At 34.8% G+C, this 21,170-nt stretch overlaps 1 protein-coding gene across 1 annotated transcript in view; it reads right to left on the reverse strand.

The window, feature by feature from the left end:
* The window catches only part of LOC145291523 (uncharacterized), a 56,288-nt gene extending 47,728 nt beyond the window's left edge, over positions 1 to 8,560 (reverse strand). Inside the window, exons 1-2 of the mRNA XM_080137511.1 lie at positions 8,521 to 8,560; positions 7,448 to 7,642 (exon numbers count right to left, since the gene is read on the reverse strand). Coding sequence (XP_079993637.1) covers positions 7,448 to 7,637 — 190 coding nt within the window. The 5' untranslated portion in view covers positions 7,638 to 7,642; positions 8,521 to 8,560. The remainder of the gene's footprint in view (positions 1 to 7,447; positions 7,643 to 8,520) is intronic.
* Positions 8,561 to 21,170: the final 12,610 nt, after the last annotated feature.

The raw sequence follows: 21,170 nt of genomic DNA on the forward strand, positions 1-21,170 counted from the left end.
AAATTGGAGAGTTAGTTGTTTAAGAAAGAAGTCTTTTGATGATGAAGGATCCTGGAAAAGAGGGCTGAAAATGAGGTTCCTGGAGTGTGTGTGGAGAGGGAGGGGGGGCAGGGCAAACTCTGGAAAAGTTGGTGTGAAAGAAGATATGGAAAGCTCTGAGCAGTGGCATGAAGCTGACTTTTCACAATGACCATTTGGACATTGAAAAGACAGATGTCAGATCCGTATCTACGCAACTGAATCCTGCTTTGATGATTTATGATATGAAGGGTTTAAGTCATTTCATTATTAATGAAAACTGCTTCCAAAATAATTGCAGTTTTACTTAGTAGCGTTCGTGTGTGTACAACTCTCCTACAGCTCACACCACTGGACCGATCATGATCAAACCTGGCATTGTAATAGTCTGCCATCTAGGTATGGTGCACAACATTTTTCAAGGTCAAGGTCATAGCAAATATTAAGGTTGGAACTTTGCTGTATGCTCGAGTACCTGCTTTGCGGGAACCAAAGCGCACAGCAAAATCCCTCACAATGCACGACTATCTTTGCAAGTAAATAATAAACAGAGTAATTCTCATAACAGGGAAGGTAACTGCATGAAGTTAGAGGACTTGAAAATAATAATGTTGGATCGTGAAAGTAAATGTTTATGTAATAATGTAATATGTTACTAGATACGGGCAAAATGAATGCCGATGCTCAAAATGTATAAACATTTTGACCCTTCCCTTAACTTAAAAATTCACCAAAAATCAGGAAATCAACCAATTTTAATGAAATTTTCAGTATTTATCAAATAATGATCACGGAATATAATGAACTAATTATTTTTTTATTAAAATCTGAGTGGAAATGTATTATTTTGTTTAAATAAAAAATACATTCACTAATGTTATAATTTTCAGTAGTAAATAAAAAACGCAAGAATTTATTTTTGCTTTTTTTATATAAATAAAGCATCGTAATTTGTAACAAAAAAAAAAAATTTTTTACAGGAACATTACAAAAAAAGCCCCTAAAGTCTGCATTAATGAATTCGATATAACTCAAAGAAAAATGAATTTCTCGAACTACCAATATTACCATTGAGTTAAGCATTGTTTATTTAATATTTTCACACTAAAAAATTATAATAGCAAAAATATTACTTTTTTTTTTTAAATTACAGATTTCGCATAATTTTTATATGCAAGATCTTAATAATTTCCTTGCAAGAATGTGAAACTTTCGGCGTAACATAATTTTTATATAATCTCGAACAATAATTTAAAAAAATTTAAAAACAAGAACATAAAAAATAATTAAATTAAAAAGTGATAAAAATTGATACAAATGTTCAGAATAGGAATGTATGGATGCACGTCTCGGAAAAAAAAAAAAAAATCTGACACCCCTACCTCATTTAACTATCATGACTTCATTTTGAAACAGCGTTTCGATTGGCTTAAATTTTGGGCCTCCTTATAATCGTGTTTATATTTTTTTTAGTTTGTTGCATTTTTGGCGACCAGTAAATTACTTGCTTTTTGAGGGCTAATTAAGTTTTTTTTTTTTTTGCACAAACAAGGTGTTTTTTTTTTTTTTTTTTAATTTAATTCAATATCTTATGACTTTACTAATTATCTTTGAAATAGACCCAGAAAACTAATATTTATCTTTTAAAGGATTTTTACAATGAATTGGTGGGTACTAAGCAGCGGCTTGGTACCCACCAGTTTTGGCAAATAGCAAACAGAATCCTGAACAGAAGCGTGTGTTCTATCCCAACTATCATCAATGGACCTGAGGTAATCTCGTCAGCATCAAACAAAGCCAAACCCTTTGCCAAGAACTTTGCAGCTAATTCTACCCTTTGCGATCAAGGCCGCCAACCCCCAATATTTCCTCCTGTATCAGAAAACATGCTATGTGATATACAAATATCTGTACATGATGTTGTCAATCTAATCAAAAACCTTGATTCCAGTAAAGCAACCAGCCCTGATGGTATTCCAATTATAGTACTCAAAAGACTTCAACCTGAACTAGCGCCCGTACTTATAAAACTGTTTAAACATTGTCTTAAGGAGAATTGCTTCTCATCACCCTGGAAAATCTCATCAGTATGCTCTGTATTTAAGAATTATGGTGATCGCCAATAAGTCTCCTGTGCGTCACGAGTAAGTTGCTGGAATCTCTGTTAAATAGAGAAGTAATCAACCATCTCAGCAAATATAACTTTCTTAGTGACATGCAATATGGTTTCCGTTCTGCTAAATCTACAACAGATGAGCTTACAGTTATATCTCATAGGATTAGCGAATCTCTCGACGGAGGCTAACTTTCTAGGGCAATTGTTCTTGACATATCAAAGGCCTTTGATAAGGTATGGCATAAAGGTTTACTTCACAAGATCTCCAGCTACGGTATAGCTGGAAATATCTTCTCAATTATTAAATCATTTCTCTGATAGGTTCATAAGAGTAGTGTTGATAGGCTAAAATCAGAAGTTCACAGTATTAATGCTGGAGTCCTTCAGGGGTCCATCCTGGGCCCAACTCTCTTCCTGATCTACATTAATGATCTTCCAAATCACATCTTTACATCATTCATAGACATTTATGCTGATGACACTACTATCTATGGTAGCACACCTAAGACCGTAAACTACCAAGTTCTCTCCAATTCTCTGTCCTCTTATCTTGACCAAGTGGTACAATGGGGAAAGAGGTGGCTTGATACTTTTATTGCATCGAAAACCAAGCTTTTATCTTTACATCATCAACGCTCTGATCCCCATCTGACATCAATTGAAATGAATGGCCCTCGTCTTGGGGAGGCCTCATGTTTTGACAAGCTTCTGGGCTTGACCTTTACTCCTGATCTTAAATTCCACGCATACGTTAAATCCGTTGCCAAGGCCACTGGAAAAATGGTGGGATCTTTCTATCGATCCAGTAGATATCTCACTGCTGATGCAATTCTCTATCTATATAAGAGCCAGATACGTCCAAGGATGGAGTACTGTTGCCACATCTGGGAAGGAGCTGCTAGAAAGGACTTATCCTGCCTTGATAGAGTTCAAAATAGACTTCGTAGCCTCGTAGGGAATGTCCTTTTCTCTCCCTTGCAACCTCTATCTCACAGAAAAGATGTTGTGAGTTTGTCTCTGCTTTATCATTATTTTCATAGCAAGTGATCGATTGAGCTCCATTCTATGGTCCCCCCCCTCGCCAACCTTTCACAAGAAACACCTGTCTAGCAGAAAACACCGTCAACAATTTCCCCCACTCTTTATCTGTACCTAAACGTAGATTCCATGAACAAAGCTTCTTTCTTAGAACTGCACGTCTATGGAATTGTCTTCCGTTTTCCTGCTTTCCAGCTGACTACAATATGGTTGTCTTCAAGTCCAACGTAAACAAGTTTTTGATGAGCCGTTCCATATAAGTTAACAAATTTACAGAATTTCCATTACTAACAATTACTATATTGTCCAATTTCTACTGTACACTCTGTAACCCTTATCCTCGAGTGGCCTTTTGGCCTTGATAAGTGGTGATGCCTATGTAAAAAAAAAAAAAAAAAAAATTAACTTCAAAATTACTTAGCTCGCCGTGAAAACATTTTTCATAACTTTTTTTTCACGTGGACAGATATTTTTTTCCTTTAGGAAACAATCAAAAAGTAGCCGGTGACCTACAAAAAATTATGATAAATCGGCTTTCAAAACTAGGTCCCCCTATTTTTGCCTGTGCCTATAATGTTACTAATTTCGCCATGACAATCAAGTAGATAAGACTTTTAATTGAAATTTTAGATTATTATTATTTCGAACAACCACAGAAAAAAATAAAAATAGGGAGTAATGTATGTATGTATATATATATATATATATATATATAAAGACAGGTATATCGTTGATTCGAGATCCCCCCTCCCCCAAACGTGAGGGATGGGTAAATATTCAACAAATGTTACTAAAGGCAAGCTAATTTATTCTTCTACCTATCTGAATGTTTTTTGTAGATGTTTATTTTAACTAACACAACGCCGACCATTTTAGTTTGTGTCTTTAGGGGTCATCGAGGCTGATGAAAACGAATCTGACATTTAAACCTGTCTCAAATTTACCGTTTGCATAATATTAACCCCTGGACCCTGGGACTATTTTGCGCCATTTCACCGCTTTCGTTAATGCTTTTCTCATGCACGCACGTGTGTAGTAAAGTAACTTGTCACATCGGAGGAATCTTTAGCAGACATTTGAAATAAGAAAGTTAAAAAAAAAAAAAAAAAATTGAAGAAAAATGGTTCAAGATTTTTTTTGTGTTATCTAGTTTTTAATGCTTTTTAATTGATCTAAAAATTAAGTTTTCACGAGCATTTTTATGTTTTTCGTTTTTTTTTTTTTGGCGGGGGGGTAATCAAGGTGCAAGTCTATAAATGGGCCACTAGTAATCTTTTTTACTATAAAAATCTGAAAAAAATCTTTATAATCTACGTACTTGTCACTGCATGAAAATGTCATATTCCAAAAACCACGTAAATCGATCAAGTAGTTTTTTTTATTTAAGAAAATCAAATATTATGAGAAATTTTATCGAAGAAAAACTTCCCAACATGTTGTTTTTGAATGATACACTGCTAGCGTTAACGTTGACGCTCCTCCAACAAAAATTCGGCAAATGTGTATTTCAGCGGCTTAAATTCAAGTTTTACACGTGTGGGTGCTCAATTTACGTAAAATTCTTCATATCTTGGAAACTACTCGTTTGCTGGAATTTTAAACGTTATTTTCGTTTTCAACATCCTCAAAAACTTATGTCTTAATTTTCCAAGTTTTTTTTATATAGTGTGGAAAGTCGATTGTCTGCCCCCTTGCCGATCTTATATTCCCAATAGGTGTCGCTAGCAGTGTGTGTTGCAATGTTGCATCCCCCTGCCTTTTCTACAAGTATTTTAGTGGTGAATGCTCTGACGAACTGCAATCACTTGTGCCCCCACGACGTGAGCACCTTCGACAAACCCGACAGGCTGCTAAATCCCACCCCCACACTGTAGAGATCCCTAAAAGATCTTTTTACTCCAATAGTTTCTTCCCCAGAACCGCTAGACTCTGGAATTCAATTCCAGGTCCTTGCTTCCCCAACAGTACTGATGTGCAGACTGCAGAAGTTCAAGTGTAACGTGAACCGACATCTTGCTGCCCAAATCCCTACATAGTACCCCAGTAGTTGTTGCCCCTGATAGTAGCCCCCTACACCAAAGTGGCAATTTGCCTTGTTTGGGGTGAAAATGTAATAAAAAAAAATTTAAAAAAAAAATCATTCAAAAACAAGATGGTGGGAAGTTTTCTTCGATAAAATTTCTTATAATATTTGATTTTCTTAAATAAAAAAAAAACAAACTACTTGATCGATTTACGTGATTTTTGGAATATGACGTTTTGGGTTTGTATTACTGTACACAGATTCGAAAAAATTGTCAAAACAACAAATATATAACAAATAAATATTATCAAAGGCAAGATAAGTTATTTTTCTACCAAACTGGATACATTTTTTGTGTTTTTATTCAATGTAACATGTTTATTCAGCTCGAAAACATGCAGTGTTTACCGATGTATTGGAAAATTCAAAATGGCGCCCGACACTCTCTTTAACATGGTAAGTTTGGGAAAAGGTGTTATAAATAATAAACTAGACAAAATACTATTTAAAAAAAAACACCGAATATATGTCAACTTATGTCACGGTAACATATATTGAGCGAATTTCTAACAGTATTTTGTCTAGTTTATTATTTATAACATCTTTTCCCACACTTACCGTGTTAAAGAGAGTCGGGCGCCATTTTGAATTTTCCAATACATCGGTAAACACTGTATGCTTTTCGAGCTGAATAAACATGTTACACTGAATAAAAACACAAAAAATATATCCAGTTAGGTAGAAAAGTAACTTATCTTGCCTTTGATAACATTTATTTGTTATATATTTGTTTTTTGACAACTTTTTCGAATCTATGTGTACAGTAATACAAACCCAAGATTTCATTTAAATGATCAAGTAGTTTTTATTTTTATTTATTTTTTTTTACAGCGGAAAAACACGCTTTTATGAGAGCGCATTAAGTCGGCCATTATGGAAATTTTTAACACACCACGGGGAGATAACTTTTTAAAAAATTTTTTGGGGGTTTGTATTACTGTACACATACATTCGAAAAAGTTGTCAAAAAACAAATATATAACAAATAAATGTTATCAAAGGCAAGATAAGTTACTTTTCTATCAAACTGGATATATTTTTCGTGTTTTTATTCAATGTAACATGTTTATTCAGCTCGAAAAGCATACAGTGTTTACCGATGTATTCGAAAATTCAAGATGGCGTCCTACACCCTCTTTAACACCGTAAGTATGGAAAAAGGTGTTATAAATAAAAAAACTATACAAAATACTATTAAAAACTCGCCGAATATATGTCAACCTATGTCACAGTAACATATACTGAGCGAGTTTCTAACAGTATTTTATCCGGTTTTTTATTTATAACATCTTTTCCCACACTTACCGTGTTAAAGAGAGAATAAGACGCCATCTTGAATTTTCGAATACATCGGTAAACACTGTATGGTTTTCGAGCTGAATAAACATGTTAAATTGAATAAAAACACGAAAAATATATCCAGTTTGGTAGAAAAGTAACTTATCTTGCCTTTGATAACATTTATTTGTTATATATTTGTTTTTTGACAACTTTTTCGAATGTATGTGTACAGTAATACAAACCCGAGATCTTTTTTTCGGAGATCTTCAATCCAAAACGGATACGTACAATATAATGTTTCTTCGATATTTTCATTTTTTAATGTCTTGATTAAACTGTACACGTACCTGCCTTTGATAACACTTTTTATGTATTTGTTTTTGACAACTTTTTCGAATCTATGTGTATAGTAATATAACGCCAGGAACATGTCATGAATAAAATAATTGTGCTTATTTTCTTGCAGGTTGAGATAAAAAATCTGTTCAATGTGTGCAGTCGGTAAGAAGCAAGTAAAAATGGACAAGGAAAAATATGAAAGATTACAATTTAATTAAGTTTATTTTCTTTTAAAGTTGAAGACTTAAAACTTTCAAAGCATTCATACATTAGGAAACCAACTATTTTTTACTGAAGAATTTAAAGAAAACGGAAAAAACTACAAAATATACGTAAAACAAACAAAAAACGGTAAAACTATACAAACACCGTGACAGCGAATTAACCCTAACCCTAACCCTAAACCTAAACCTAACCCCTAACCCTAACGCTGTCACGGTGTTTGTATAATAATACCCAAAAAACACTGTTTATATAACAAACGGTGTTCGTGAATAATTTATTCCTCGTGCTTTAGTTAGGAGGGAAAAATGCAGTAAAAATAAAATTAAAATTAATGTGTACGGCTTTACCTGCAGCATCGTAGAATTTCTCGGTTTTTAAAGCTGCCGCAACTGCCCAACAAACCCATTGGATGGTAAAATCCAAGAGAGCCGGTTCCAACAAGAAGCGAAAACTCGACATGTTTAATTCGAATTGAACAAACGACGGTGTCCAAAGTTCATCGCTTCCTTTTTCAACCGGCTTTTCTGTGAGAATCATGCGAGCTGTGTAAACGAGAAGTTTTTTTTTTTAATTAAATAATTTATTAACAAGTAAAAAAAGAAAAAAAAATGTTTAGATAAATTTTAACTGAAATTAATTAATTAAAAAAAATTAATTTGAGTTGATTGCGTTAATCAAACGATGACTCCGCCCACTTTTTTGTTTTCTTTTAATGCGACCACCTGCACCTGCTGCGATCTACAAGTTGTTTTTAACACTTCAATTTATTTATCAATTTATTTTTAAATTTAATTTATATCAATGGGTCACCGCTAATCAAGGCCGAAAGCCACTCGAGGGTAAGGGTTAATGAGAGGAGATAGCTGCCAGTTGAAAGATGACTATTATGAGAGTACTAAAAGTGATGAATGGAATGAATGAACTAAGTTTGATTTTGGCGGCCGTTTATAAGAAGGGGTTATTGACATTGATATTGAAGACGACTATGTTGTAATCTACAGAGAAGCAGTCCCGCGGTAACGTGTTCTATAGATATTTTGAAAAATAAAAACTTTGCTCGTGGAAATTATGCAAATCTTATTGTTTTCAAGCTTTCTGAGAATTGGTATGACGACTGTTACGGTAAATATGTGGTTATAATTTAGGTTAGGTTTTGGAGTTTAAATAGTGCGATTTCTGTTGGTCTATCAAGCTTGAATAGTCCCGTTTCTTGCTTGTGGAGAAATTTTACAAGTGGATTTCAGGAAAGAAAAAAAAAAAAGGCAACAGCAAACGCTAAATAAACCAAAAATAAATAAATAAAATTCAAAAAGAGAATAACGCGATGTGAAACTGGCAAACTCCACATTCCGACAACAATCTATTATAAAATGTAATTATTTAAACATGAGCTGATTTTTATACAGAGGATTGGGCTTACCGTTGCAACTCACGCCTTCTCTTCTTATCGACCCATTGAAACTTTTATAGCTCAACAGACAAACAACTCGGTCAACAGACAATAAAAACAATATATATACTCCTATAATTCTGTTTTTTTTTTGTGTATTGATATTCATATTAAAAACACATTTCTGTTTATTTAAAAAGCAAATATTGTACATGATTTATACTTGCATAATATTTGCGTAAAAAGTTTATAGTAAACAAAACTTTTTCCATATATATTTATGTATGTGTATATATTTTGTTTAAAAAATTTTGCCTACCAAACTCCTCCGTCAGTTTTTGGTCTACAGAGATAAAACTTCATATATAAGGTACTTGAACCCATGCAAAACTTTATATTTGGGTTTTAGCCCAGGAAATCGGTGCAAAAGTGTGAAGTTTAAAAATAATAAATCAAATTTGCCAGGTCATGGTCAAACGTCGGCATTATGAATATATATGCATAATGTAGTAGCTATTGGTTCCTGTTTTCATTTTTTTTTTTTTTTTTTTTTGACATTGTTGTCAGACAGCAATGCAATGTTATCAGCAAATCAGTGATGTAAAATGCAGGATCACGTGAACTTCTCGGTTGATACATCAGTCCATTGTCATTGATTGTATTCACAGAGATACACATGATGTAGTCTATTACAATGATGACAAAGAAAGGTGCAAGTGTATCACCTTGGAGAATACCAGCTAGAATGTCGAAAGGTTTTGCTTCACCATCTGGGGTCAGGACAGTGGCCAGTGTGTTTGTATACAATACTTTTGTTGCTTCAGTGATTTCTACCAGTATGCTTTAAAGTCTTCAAGTCCAACATAAACAAATTCCTGATTAATCACCCCCTTAAGTAAGACGCTTTATCAAATCTCCAATACCAACTATTACCACGATATTATCCCATTGATTATTGTACACAAAATAACCCTTATCCCCGAGTGGCTTACGAGCCCCATGTAAAAAAAAAAAAAAAAACGTTCAAGAATTTCGAACAGTCTTATGGTTGACGGAGTTGAAAGTTTTGCTGAAGTCCACAAAGATACGAGCTGCAGGTTTTCTTGCAAAATGTGATTTCCTCAATTATTCTTTGCAATGTGAGGATTTGTTCAGGAGTGGAGCGACCTGGGTGGAAACCATTTTGGTTTTTGTGTAGAATGGGCTCTACTACAGAGCGAATACAATTGAGAAGAAGCTTTATAGATTTTCGCTGCTATAGAAGCAACGAAATACCGCGATAATTCATTGGTAGTATCAAGTCGCCCTTTTTGGGAATGGGAATGATTCGCAATCATAGCCAGATGGTTAGTGAAACGTGGCTGGTCTTTGCATAGTTACACAGGTCGAGAAGTAATTAATGAAAGATAGGGTCCTTCTACAAGATGGCTGGGATCTTGTCTAGACCTAAAGCTTTGTTTATTGTCTTTAGAAAACATTTTAACTCTGTAATGGTGTGCTCTTGTTGGTATGTTCAGAGCACTACTAATTTTAACTTTAGGAGGAACACGTGGTCTGGCAGATTTGCAGGATTACCAAGGAAGTTTTTGAAATGAGAAAGCCAGTTATCAAGCTGTTGTTTGCAGCTGCCACCTTTGATTGTTGGTGGAAGTTTTGATTCCTTTCACGCTAGTTTATTTATAGTTTTCCAAGTTGCAGAGTGTTGTTGATTGATATGAAGATGGGAAATGTTAGTTATTTTCCCATTAATAAAAGATTCGTTTGCCTCAAAATAAGCATGGTCGAGGGATTTTTTTTTTAGCAGCAGCGACAGAAGGAAAAACAAAGTTTTGATTTTTTTTCATTTCAATATTGAATTCTTAAAATTTGTTCTTATAACTTTACTGCTTACCGGTTGAGAGTAGAAAACAAGAGGTAAATACCGGGTTGGTGAAGGTAGATGGGCGTCTCTTGAGGTAGACAACTCATTTAGCTTGGTGTGTGTGTATATATATATATATATATATATATATATATATATCATCATCATCATCGGCGGTCACTCGTGTCCGAGTAAGACTGTCCTCCGTTGTGGCTTCTGTGGGTCCTCAGGTGAGCATAGAGCCCAATCCTAGACCCAATTTGTCTTGTGCAATTTGGGCAGATAAAGGTAGTGGTGGTGGGGTGGGGTTGGGTGTGTCTGGTTAATAATCTGTCCTTTCTGTGCTTGCGCCTATCCTCAGCAGCTTTATTTAGGTCACTACTATAAAGCGCAGCACCTTTGTGGACAGCGCTCCTCCATGCCAACCTGCTCCCAGCCACGTCCTCCCATGTCTTAAGGTCCATGTGAAACCGCTTTAGATTTGCTTTGATGTTGTCCTTATACCTCATCTTATGGCCACCCTGGGCACGCTTTCCCTCAACAAGCTGAGAGTAGAAAATCTGTTTTGGGAGGCGGAGATCCGGCATTCGGACAACATGACCAGTCCATCTGAGCTGGCGTTGAGCAACAGTAGCGGTGATAGTGGGAATGTCAGCCTCACTCAGGACGCTGGTGTTGGTGCGTCGGTCCTTCCAACTAATTCTGAGGATTTTTCGGAGGCATCTTTGGTGGTACGTCTCCAGGGTTTTTACGTGCCTCCTGTATGTGGTCCAGGTCTCCGATCCATAGAGAAGAGTGGGCAGCAAGACAGCTTTATATACCATGATTTTGGTCTTTGCCAGAAGGTCACGGTTCTCAAATACTCTCTTCCTTAGCCTTGAGAAAGCCCCACTGGCACAGCTGAGACGGTGTTGTATTTCATCATCTATGTTGGCTTTTGATGATAGGATGCTGCCTAGGTATGGGAAGTGGTCCACATTTTCCAGTCTAGCGTTGTCAATGGAGATGTTTGGGGGTGAGACTGGAGTACTGTTTGGTGGTGATTGATGGAGGATTTGGGTTTTTTTTATATTAATTGTTAGTCCTAGCTGTTTGTACGCCCTCGTGAAGGCAACCAGTGTACACTGTAGGTCCTCTTCTGAGAGGGCTACAAGGGCGTTATCGTCTGCATACTGTAGCTCCATAATGGATATGGTGTTCGTTCGACCTTTGGCCCTAAATCTGTTGATGTTAAAAAGTCGGCCGTCGGTTCTGTACATAATCCGAACTCCATGGGGAAGATGTTTGTCCGTAAGATGGAGGATAGTAGTAATGAAGATGGAGAACAGGGTTGGGGCAATGACACATCCCTGTTTCACTCCCGTGTCAACCCTGAAGGGCTCTGTTTCATCTCCACTACTACTGAGGACTGTAGCTGACATATTGTCATGCAGCAGTCTCAGTACCCGAATGTACCTCTCTGGGCATCCAAACCTTGCAAGAACCAGCCAAAGGGCTTGACGGTTCACAGAGTCAAAGGCTTTAGTAAGGTCTATAAAAGCCATGTATAATGGTAAATTTTGCTCCCTGCACTTTTCTTGGAGTTGACGAGCAGTGAAGATCATGTCCATCGTGCCTCTATTTGGTCGAAAGCCACTTTGGGAATCGGGAAGGATGGTTTCTGCAAGGGGTGTAAGCCTGTTGGCCAAAACCCGAGCTAGGGCTTTCCCTGTGGTAGAGAGGAGAGAAATGCCCCGGTAGTTCTCACAGTTTGCCTTGTCTCCCTTCTTAAAGATGGAGACAACTAGGGCATCTCTAAGTTGTGCAGGGATTTTCTCTTGTTCCCATATTTTGAGCAGCAGGGCATGGATGTGTCTGAGAAGATCAGGCCCGCCTTTCTTCAGGATTTCTGCTGGGATGCCGTCAGAACCAGCCGCCTTATTGTTTTTCATCTTCCTAATTGCATCCCGCACCTCTTCCAGACTGGGTGGTTCTCCCATGCTCTCAATTATGGGCTGTTGGGGGAGTTTTTCAAGGGCCTCCATCTCTGGAGTGGTGTCCCTGTTCAGAAGATCCTTGTAATGCTCTTTCCATCTATTTGTTATTTCTCCCTTTCCTTTCAGCAGCGTGAGCCCATCCTTAGACCGAAGGGGGGTCAGAGAACGGTAGCTGGGGCCGTATACCACTTTTGTGGCTTCAAAGAATCTTCTGGTGTCCCCAGAGTCAGCAAACTGCTGGATCTCCTGAGCCTTCTTCATCCACCAGATGTTCTTCAGCTTCCTGACTGTCGATTGGACAGCCGCTTTAGCCTTGGCATGGGCAGCTCTTTTAACCTTGCAATTGATGTTATTCTGCCAGGTGATAAAAGTTTGCCTCTTGGTGTCTATAAGCTGTTGGATTTCGGTATCATTTTCATCGTACCAATCCTGATATATATATATATATATATATACACTAGCATTTCAGCCCGGCATTGTCCGGGTGTTTGGAGGTGTATGTTGAGCAAAAAAAAAAAAAAAGCGGTCCGTTTTTTTAACTTTGACCCCTATTATGACCCCTTAACATTTATTGTTTTGGGCTCAAATCAAGTTAGATCCACGTCCAAGGAAGCTATATCTAAAATTTCAAGTGTTTAGACCCAAAATTGTCGAAGGGGTTTGGTAGAGTTCTCAAAGGTCAAATCGTTGAACTTTGACCCCTTAACAGACAAATTTCTGGCCGAAAATGGATCACAAAGATTTTCCCAAATCTCAGTACCCTGTATATCAAATTTCGAGTCTGTAGACTTAAAATTAACAGAGTTATTGCATAGGGAAATGTACACAGACAGACACACACACAGACACGTTCACTTTTATAGATATATAGATATGTGTGTGTGGAGGGGAGATTAATTGGAATCAAGAATCTGAAAAGTCGGAACTTTTGGGGGTATCAGTATCAGAAAAATATGTCTATTTTCCGATGCTAAAAACGATTCCTTTAATTATCTAGTTTTAATTGATTTTGTCTTAAACAAAACTTCCACTGCTGGTACTCATAATGAAATAATAAATATTTAATGATTTTGAACTACCAGCAGTGGCGGCTCGTGCATGGAGCTGTGGGACTGCAGCACCCCCAAATTATTTCTACATAATATTAATGATAAAATTAAAAATAATATGTTTGTTTTTTATTATTATTATTTTATTTTTTTCTATGTGTACATTATAAATCATTAAGTTTAATGTCCATATCTCCAAATTCATATAAAAATAAACCTTGCTTGGAGCTGTGAAATTCACAGTTACAATTTCTTAATGAAATTCTCTTGTGCGCATGCGCACTTTTAGACAGCCGATAACGGCCGCTGGGGAACTGTCGCTTCTCGCAGTTCCGCGTCTCAGACACTCGTGAAATTCGGTGTTTGCTTAGAGTGTGCGCCTGTACTTATAAATATAACATTTTGTTATTGAAAAAAAAAAAAAAAAAAAAAAAAGGAGGCTTATTTACATTTTTTTTAATTATTAAAATGTGCATATAACGTGTTCTTGTACATAAAATATTGTGCTTTTTTTTTTTTTTTATATAAATACGCACACTTTTAGCATTGCGATTGTATACGGTAGCAAACGGAAATATATAATATGCAGAACCTGTTTTTTTTTTTTTTTTTAATTTTTTTTTAAGTATTCGGGGATTTAGCAGTGAAGCTGACACACGACTAAGGGTAAAAATCAAATATACAATAAATAAATCTTACGATAAAAATAAAGTTACTTACTTTTTCATCTTCCTGTCTTTTTGTTTGTTTTAAGTTTTAAATGCTATTTATTTTGCAACAACTAAATTTTACAAAATAAAAAAAAACTGTTTACATTTTTTCCTAGAAGCAAACAAGCGAAGAAACATTTTATGTTGAAAATACATTTTAGTTAGAAATCTTTTTAACTTGTACGTTTTTGATATAATAAAAAAAAAAAAAAAATAGCATTTATTTGCCTCCAACGAGGACAATGTTAGAAGTTTTACACTTTGAAAAATGTTTTGTTTTTTTTGTACAAGGCTTTTTTAAATTAAAATGTGTAAGTAAAGAAACAGTTTTTATAATTATGCATTTTTAAACTTTACATTGAATTTGTTAGTAGATGGGGCATATAATACGCATTAAAAAAGTAATTAGAAATCCTTCTGGACTGAGAATTTTAATTTTTTTGTTTTCTTTGGGGAGAAAGCTACATTAAAAATCGAGGTTTTATAATGCTTATATATGACACCCTATTTTCTTATAATAAATCTCCACTTTATGCCGATCTTTACCGGCATGGGAAGGTCAGTAAATAGCCAAGTTTGTTTGTTCATTTTATATAAAAAGCAAGTTGTTAAAAGATTTGTAAATAGAATTTTGTATCTTTAAATATTTTTGTTTGTTTGCTCACTATATAAAAATGTAAACTTTTTTATTTTATATTTTATTTACAAATACGTTTTGTTATATAAATGCATTTTTAAAAATAAATTTTGTAAATAAAACTGTTATTAAATAAAACGATATTTTCAAATAGTAAACTCCTAAGTAACCCTCATAGGGAGGCAAGTAAATTTCAAAGTTTTTCATTTTTGTTTTTATAAAAAAAGTTATTAAAAAATTGAAAATAAAATGTATTTTTAAAAATGTTTAAAAAAAAGAAAAACAAAAAAATAAAAACGCAAACATTTATTTAATCTGAAAAGTTTAAAAGGAATAAATGTATATATTATTTTTATTATTCTGTAAAGTGTACACAATTTAAAAAAAATATTTTTAATAAAAAAGTTTTTGCGTATTATCCATTTTTGATTGATTTGTTTATTATTTGATTAAATATTTACTTATATATTCGAATTTCTTTTACACGATATTAAAACAATACGTAAAATTTTTGAAGCAGCAGCACCCCCACTAATCTCAGGCACAAGCCGCCACTGACTACCAGTAAAGCTAAAATCTACATATCTCCCACACAAGTGTATTTTTATGTTTGCGAGAATATGTGCACATTTAACATGTTTTTACGGTTGTAGGGAAAAATAGCAAAATTATAATTAAATATTTAGAGATTTATAAAGAATCGGAACTGATATTGGTATCTCAATCAGAAATTTAGTATGGAATCAGTAATTGTATCGGAATCATTCTATAACTACTATATACATATATATGCATATATATATATTACAATAGAAAAATGCGAGCATGAAAAGTAATATGGTTAAGCTTAAACATAGAAAAGAAAGGACAAGATATTCTAGTAAAAATTATAATACATTTATAACTTAAAATATTGCAGCATTAAGAATTGATTATATAATGTTAAATTGAATTAAAAAAAAAAAAAAAAATGGTTCAGTTGTGCTCTAAACAGAAACATTCATTTTGAATGCAACTGTCTTATCCATGAACCTACTGTTTACTATGCACTGGGCCTTCTGTGATAAATGCACTTGTGATGTTAGATTGTATAAGGGTGTCCATTTTGGTCGAAATCAAACTGTTCCTTCCTTAATTGGAGGTTTTTGATAATTGATTTTCGATACTTATTGGAGGCATTCTAATACAAAACATATCTAAGAACACTTCGAGACACATAAAGTACATTTGTGTGAAATTTCAAAAAAATCGGCTCAGCCATTTTAGAGTCCATAGGGAATGAATTCACAGTATCTTATGTGTGTGTGTGTATATATATATATATATATATATTAGTAACAGTTCAGCCTGGCTTTGCTCGGGCCCTATGTACGGTTCATAACTTTATGCACATATATATATATATATATATATATATATATATATTAAAAAGTTTGACTCGCGTCCAGGTAATCTACATCTAAAATTTCAAGTGTTTAGACCCAAAATTGGCGGAGGAATTTGGTAGAGTCTGCAAAGATCATCTTTTTCAACTTTGACCTCTTGGCAGCCAAATTTTTTCCCAAAAACTGATTAAAAAGCTTGCTGAATGTCTGAATACCCTTCATGTAAAATTTCAAATGTTTAGACCCCAAATTATCCAAATAGTTTGCTAGAGACCGCAAAGGTCAAATCTTTTGAACTTTGACAGCTATATTTTCAGCCAAAAACTGATTAAAAAGCTTGCCCTATCGCCTGAATACACTATGTAAAATTTAAAATGTTTAGACCAAAAATTGACTGAGTAATTTGGTAGACACCGCAGAGGTCAATTTTTTTTTTTTAACTGACCCCAATTTTGACCCTTTACAATTTGTTTTGGGCTCAAATCAAATTAAAAAGTTTGATCCATGTCCAAGTAACCTACCTTTAAAATTTCAAGTGTTTAGACCCAAAATTGGCGGAGAAGTTTGGTAGAATTTTCAAAGGTCAAATCGTTTAACTTTGACAGCCAAATTTCCGGCAGAAACCCGATTAAAAAGATTTTGCCAAATCTCAATACCCCTTATGTCAAATCTCTAGTCTCTAGATTGAAAATTGACAGATTAGTTTGGTAGGGAAATATACACACACACAGAGCCAATTTCACTTTTAAAGATATATAGATATAATAGAAGGGCTACCCAATATTGCCCAGGACCATAAAACAAAATAGAAGAGGCTAAAACGTCATCTTTATATTAAAATTACTATCACTCTCTCTCAATCCATTCATCTTTCCCTCTTCATTGTTTTTCCACATCCATATTTCTGATGCCACATGTTTCTCACTTGACAGTTCGACGATCCCAAGGTTGTGTGCCATGGATTTATTCTCCATTGTCTTATATTATGACAGTATTGTCACAGTCTCTCACACTGATGACTTTCGAAGAAAGTGCATGTATTCACAACTACGTATAAAAATACAAAACAAAACTCATATGGAAGACACAGACTTTGTTGCTTTCTGTACGTATTTGCTGGATTCTGCATGTATGTTTGACCCCCCCCCCCGACCCTCTAAGTATTACTATTGAAGCTGTGTTTTCAGTAAGTTTATTAGTTCATCTCACCATCTGCTGTGAGTCATAAGTTGTATTCAACTGTAGTCAAAATGTCTCACTGGACTCCCAACTAATCAACTGGATTCTTCTCACCATTGTAAAACCCATTGTCAATCCTAAAGTTCCCATAAACCAAATCTAAATATATCTACATCCATTGTTCCATCCTTTTGTTACTGTCATTGCTACATCTTAACTAGCAATCTCATGTCAAGTCTTTTTTGTCTATCCCAGTCAACAGTTTCTTATCCATTGTCTACTGATAAACCCTATTTCCTATTTCTTTTGTGATATTTTTCCTCTTTTTCTTTTCTTCTACTTCCCAAGTATCATATTTTTGCTAAGCCCATTTTTCAATTTTGTTTTAATTTATTGAAAATAATTTAATCATTCACCTGATCTTTCAGTTTTCAAGTTATTGCTTTCAAATAACAATTTGGCTAAGAACAAAGTGTAGTATCTGTTCTGATACATTTCACTTTTCTGTCCTTCTAGACAGAGACAAATTTTATTTTTGTTCCTATACAGAGTGCCCTTTTTGGGAAGCTGGATTTTCCCCACATTAAAACCAACCTTGTGTCTAACTCTGCCCTTGTGAGAAGGCAAGTAAATAGAAACAATGATCACCCTCCCCGCTATTACTTAAAAATTTAAGGAAATTTTTATTTGTTTTAAAGTAAAGAAAATCCATCACTGTTTTTATCAAATGTTCAAAGTCCAACCCAAATAGCATTTAAACAGACAAATTACTGTTTCTGATTAGCCAGTTTTTATTTGTTATTGTTGTACTGTGTTATTAACAATAACATACTACTTAGTCCAACTCAGACAACTGGTAATATGAAATATTTTTCTTAAATACTTAAAAATAAAAAGCAGCAAAGGACATATTTTACAGTTAAAATATAGGTTTTGTCTAACTTATAACTTAAGTTTCATTCTTTTTTTATATAAATTTAAAGATGTGAAAATCTGTAAAAAGTTTTAACTAAAACGACCTCACTGCATCCCAGGCAACACCAGGTAAGTACAGAAAGTTATCATCATCATCAAAAACCATTGCTCGATGGTGTTGCTTTTCAAATAAAACTTCATAGTTAAAGAAGTAGGTGAAAAATTAAAGACAATCATTGAATATAAAACATAAATCTTAAGGTCAATTAAAAGACCTGGGTGTGTTTGCGAGTCCACTAAAACACTTTTAGTCCATCAGGAATGTCAAATTTGATAGGACAATTTGCATTCCAAAGTGGGGTCACGAACCGGGCGTCAACAATCTTAGTGTACCGTGTTTCCTCACAACTTTATATTAAAGTGTGTATATGCAAGGATTTAAAGAAAATCTCAAACCATTCTTACAGATTTATGACAGGAATCATTATATACCTTATTATAATGAATATCATGTGTCAGTCTGCAACCAAAACTATGTCACGATTCCTCTATTTTTAAACCTCTTATTTGAGATTATTTCATCAAGAAATTTTAATCAAGAAATAGTTTTCGGTGCCCTGACAAAAAGAGGGTGAATCTGTAAATTCACCCTTGTCTGTTCGTCTGTCCGCACTTTTCTCAATAACTACGCCTTGGAATTTTTGCACAAACATTAAACATGATATGAGTAAAAAAAAAAAAAAAAAAAAAAAAAAGTAACAGAACGGATTTTCCAGGAAAACTCCGGTTGTTCCCCTAGGGGTGCCTTTCAGGTTAAAATTGACACTTTTGGTCTTGTTAAAAAATAAATAAATAAAATAATTGGTGCCTTGGATTTTTATAAAACTTTCTGAAAAGAGTTGTAAGCAACTGATTTCTGTATAATTTTGTTTGTCTATACTTCACAGTAACTCTTGGGTGTGCCCCAGGGGCTCTTTTAGGGCTAATAAAAACATTCCATTTTTGGGACTATTTTACCATATTTATCCAAAATTTTCTGTATATCTATTTAGCAGTTTTGCATGGTGCTGAACTTAAATTAAATTATGTTAAGGCCTGGGTACTTTTGGGTCTAAATGGGGGTGGGGGTAAATGATGGACAATCATTTTCTTTTTGCAGGATGCAGAACTCAAATTTACATATGTTAAAGCCTAACAATGCACCATTTGTTAATTTTCACCAGGATTTAACGTCCCCTGGGGACTTTTGGGGCTAAATGGGGGGGGGGCACAAATGCTGAACTTGGACATTTTTTTTTTTATGCCTCGTTCACTGTGCACTCACGGGGACCATGCATGTTTCACTTGTTTATTATTTAAACCGTTGACCTATCGACTTTAGTGTTTTTTTTTTTTTTTTTTTTTTACATAGGCATCACCACATTATCAAGGCCAAGAGGCCACTCAAGGATAAGGGTTAAAGAGTGAACAGTAGAAATTGGACATTATAGTAATCATTAGTAATGAAAATTTGGTAAAGTTGATAACTTATATGGAACGGCTCATCAAGAACTTATTTACGTTAGACTTGAAGACAAAAATATTGTAGTCAGCTGGAAAGCAGGAAAACGGAAGACAATTCCACAGGCGTGCAGTTCTAAGAAAAAAGCTTTGTTCATGGAATCTACGTTTAGGTTTAGGCACAGATAAAGAGTGGGGGGAATTATTGATAGTGTTTACAGCTAGACGAGTGTTTCTTGTGAAAGTTTGGCGAGGGGGGACCATAGATTGAAGCTCATTCGAACACTTTCCATGAAAATAACGATACATCAGAGACAAACTCGCAACATCTCTTCTGTGAGATAAAGGTTGCAAGGAAGAGAAAAGGACATCTCCTACGAGGCTACGAAGTCTATTTTGAACTCTATCAAGGCAGGACAAGTCCTTTCTAGCAGCTCTTGTAGAGTAGTTGGTGTTATGGGATGCTTGCTGGAGATTGGAGAGAGCCATTTTGAATTAGTCGATTGTATCTACTTATCTGACGTAGCTGGCATGAAGAAAATAGGGTCACCAGATTTCTATATAAAAATACCAACATTTTCTCTACAATTGAATCAACTTTAATTTACCAGTTTCATTAATACAGAAACACAAAAATGTAAGACAAGTTGGTTCAGCAGGCAGGCATTGGCGACAGAAAGAATGAATTTCCATGCAAATAGTAAAGGGTGTAAGAAGAGTTCTAAGTGTCAGATCTCCACAGTGTCTCTTCTGAAACTGTATTTTGGCATTAAACTCAGGTTGGGCGGAAAAAGAGAAAAGGTAAGTATGCTTAGGAATGTTCTATTGCTCTCACTGTTATGTCATTTTTTTTATTTTTACAAGGGACTTACCACTTATCAAGGCCCGAAGATCACTCGAGGATAAGGGTTAATGAATGTAGTTATTGTTAATGGTGTAAATTGGAGAGAATTTGATTATTTAAGGGGACATTTAAGCAAGAACTTGTTTACATTAGACTTGAAGGCTGTAGTCGGCTGGAAAACAGTCCAATGGAACAGTGTTCCACAAGCGAGCAGTTCTAGAAAAGGAGCTGTGTTCATTGGATTAACAATAGATGCGCAAGATATTGCATGTTAAGATAAGAAAATAAATTTAAGTCATGTAACAGAGCACGAACACATGTGGCAGGAGCAGCAGAAACAGCGAACGTATGCAAATACCGAACCGTGTGTGAGGTAACGTCATGGCAAGGAAAAAAAGGAAAGAAAATATAAAAGCAAAAAAAAAAAAAAAGTGTGCGCAGATTAATGATCACATTAGAGAGAACAAAGATAGACATGCTTGTTACACACGTGGGCCGACAGCGACAAGAAAAGATGTGCTAAACATGGTCGGACAGGGATAGAGTACCCTATGTTGGACACATTAAGCACATTTAAGTACAAGGAGACTTTTGAACAAGAGACAAGGCGTTATTCTGGAAGTA

The sequence above is a fragment of the Euprymna scolopes genome, chromosome 12 (genome assembly GCF_053919585.1).
Source record: "Euprymna scolopes isolate OS-2025 chromosome 12, ASM5391958v1, whole genome shotgun sequence".
Taxonomy (NCBI): domain Eukaryota; kingdom Metazoa; phylum Mollusca; class Cephalopoda; order Sepiida; family Sepiolidae; genus Euprymna; species Euprymna scolopes.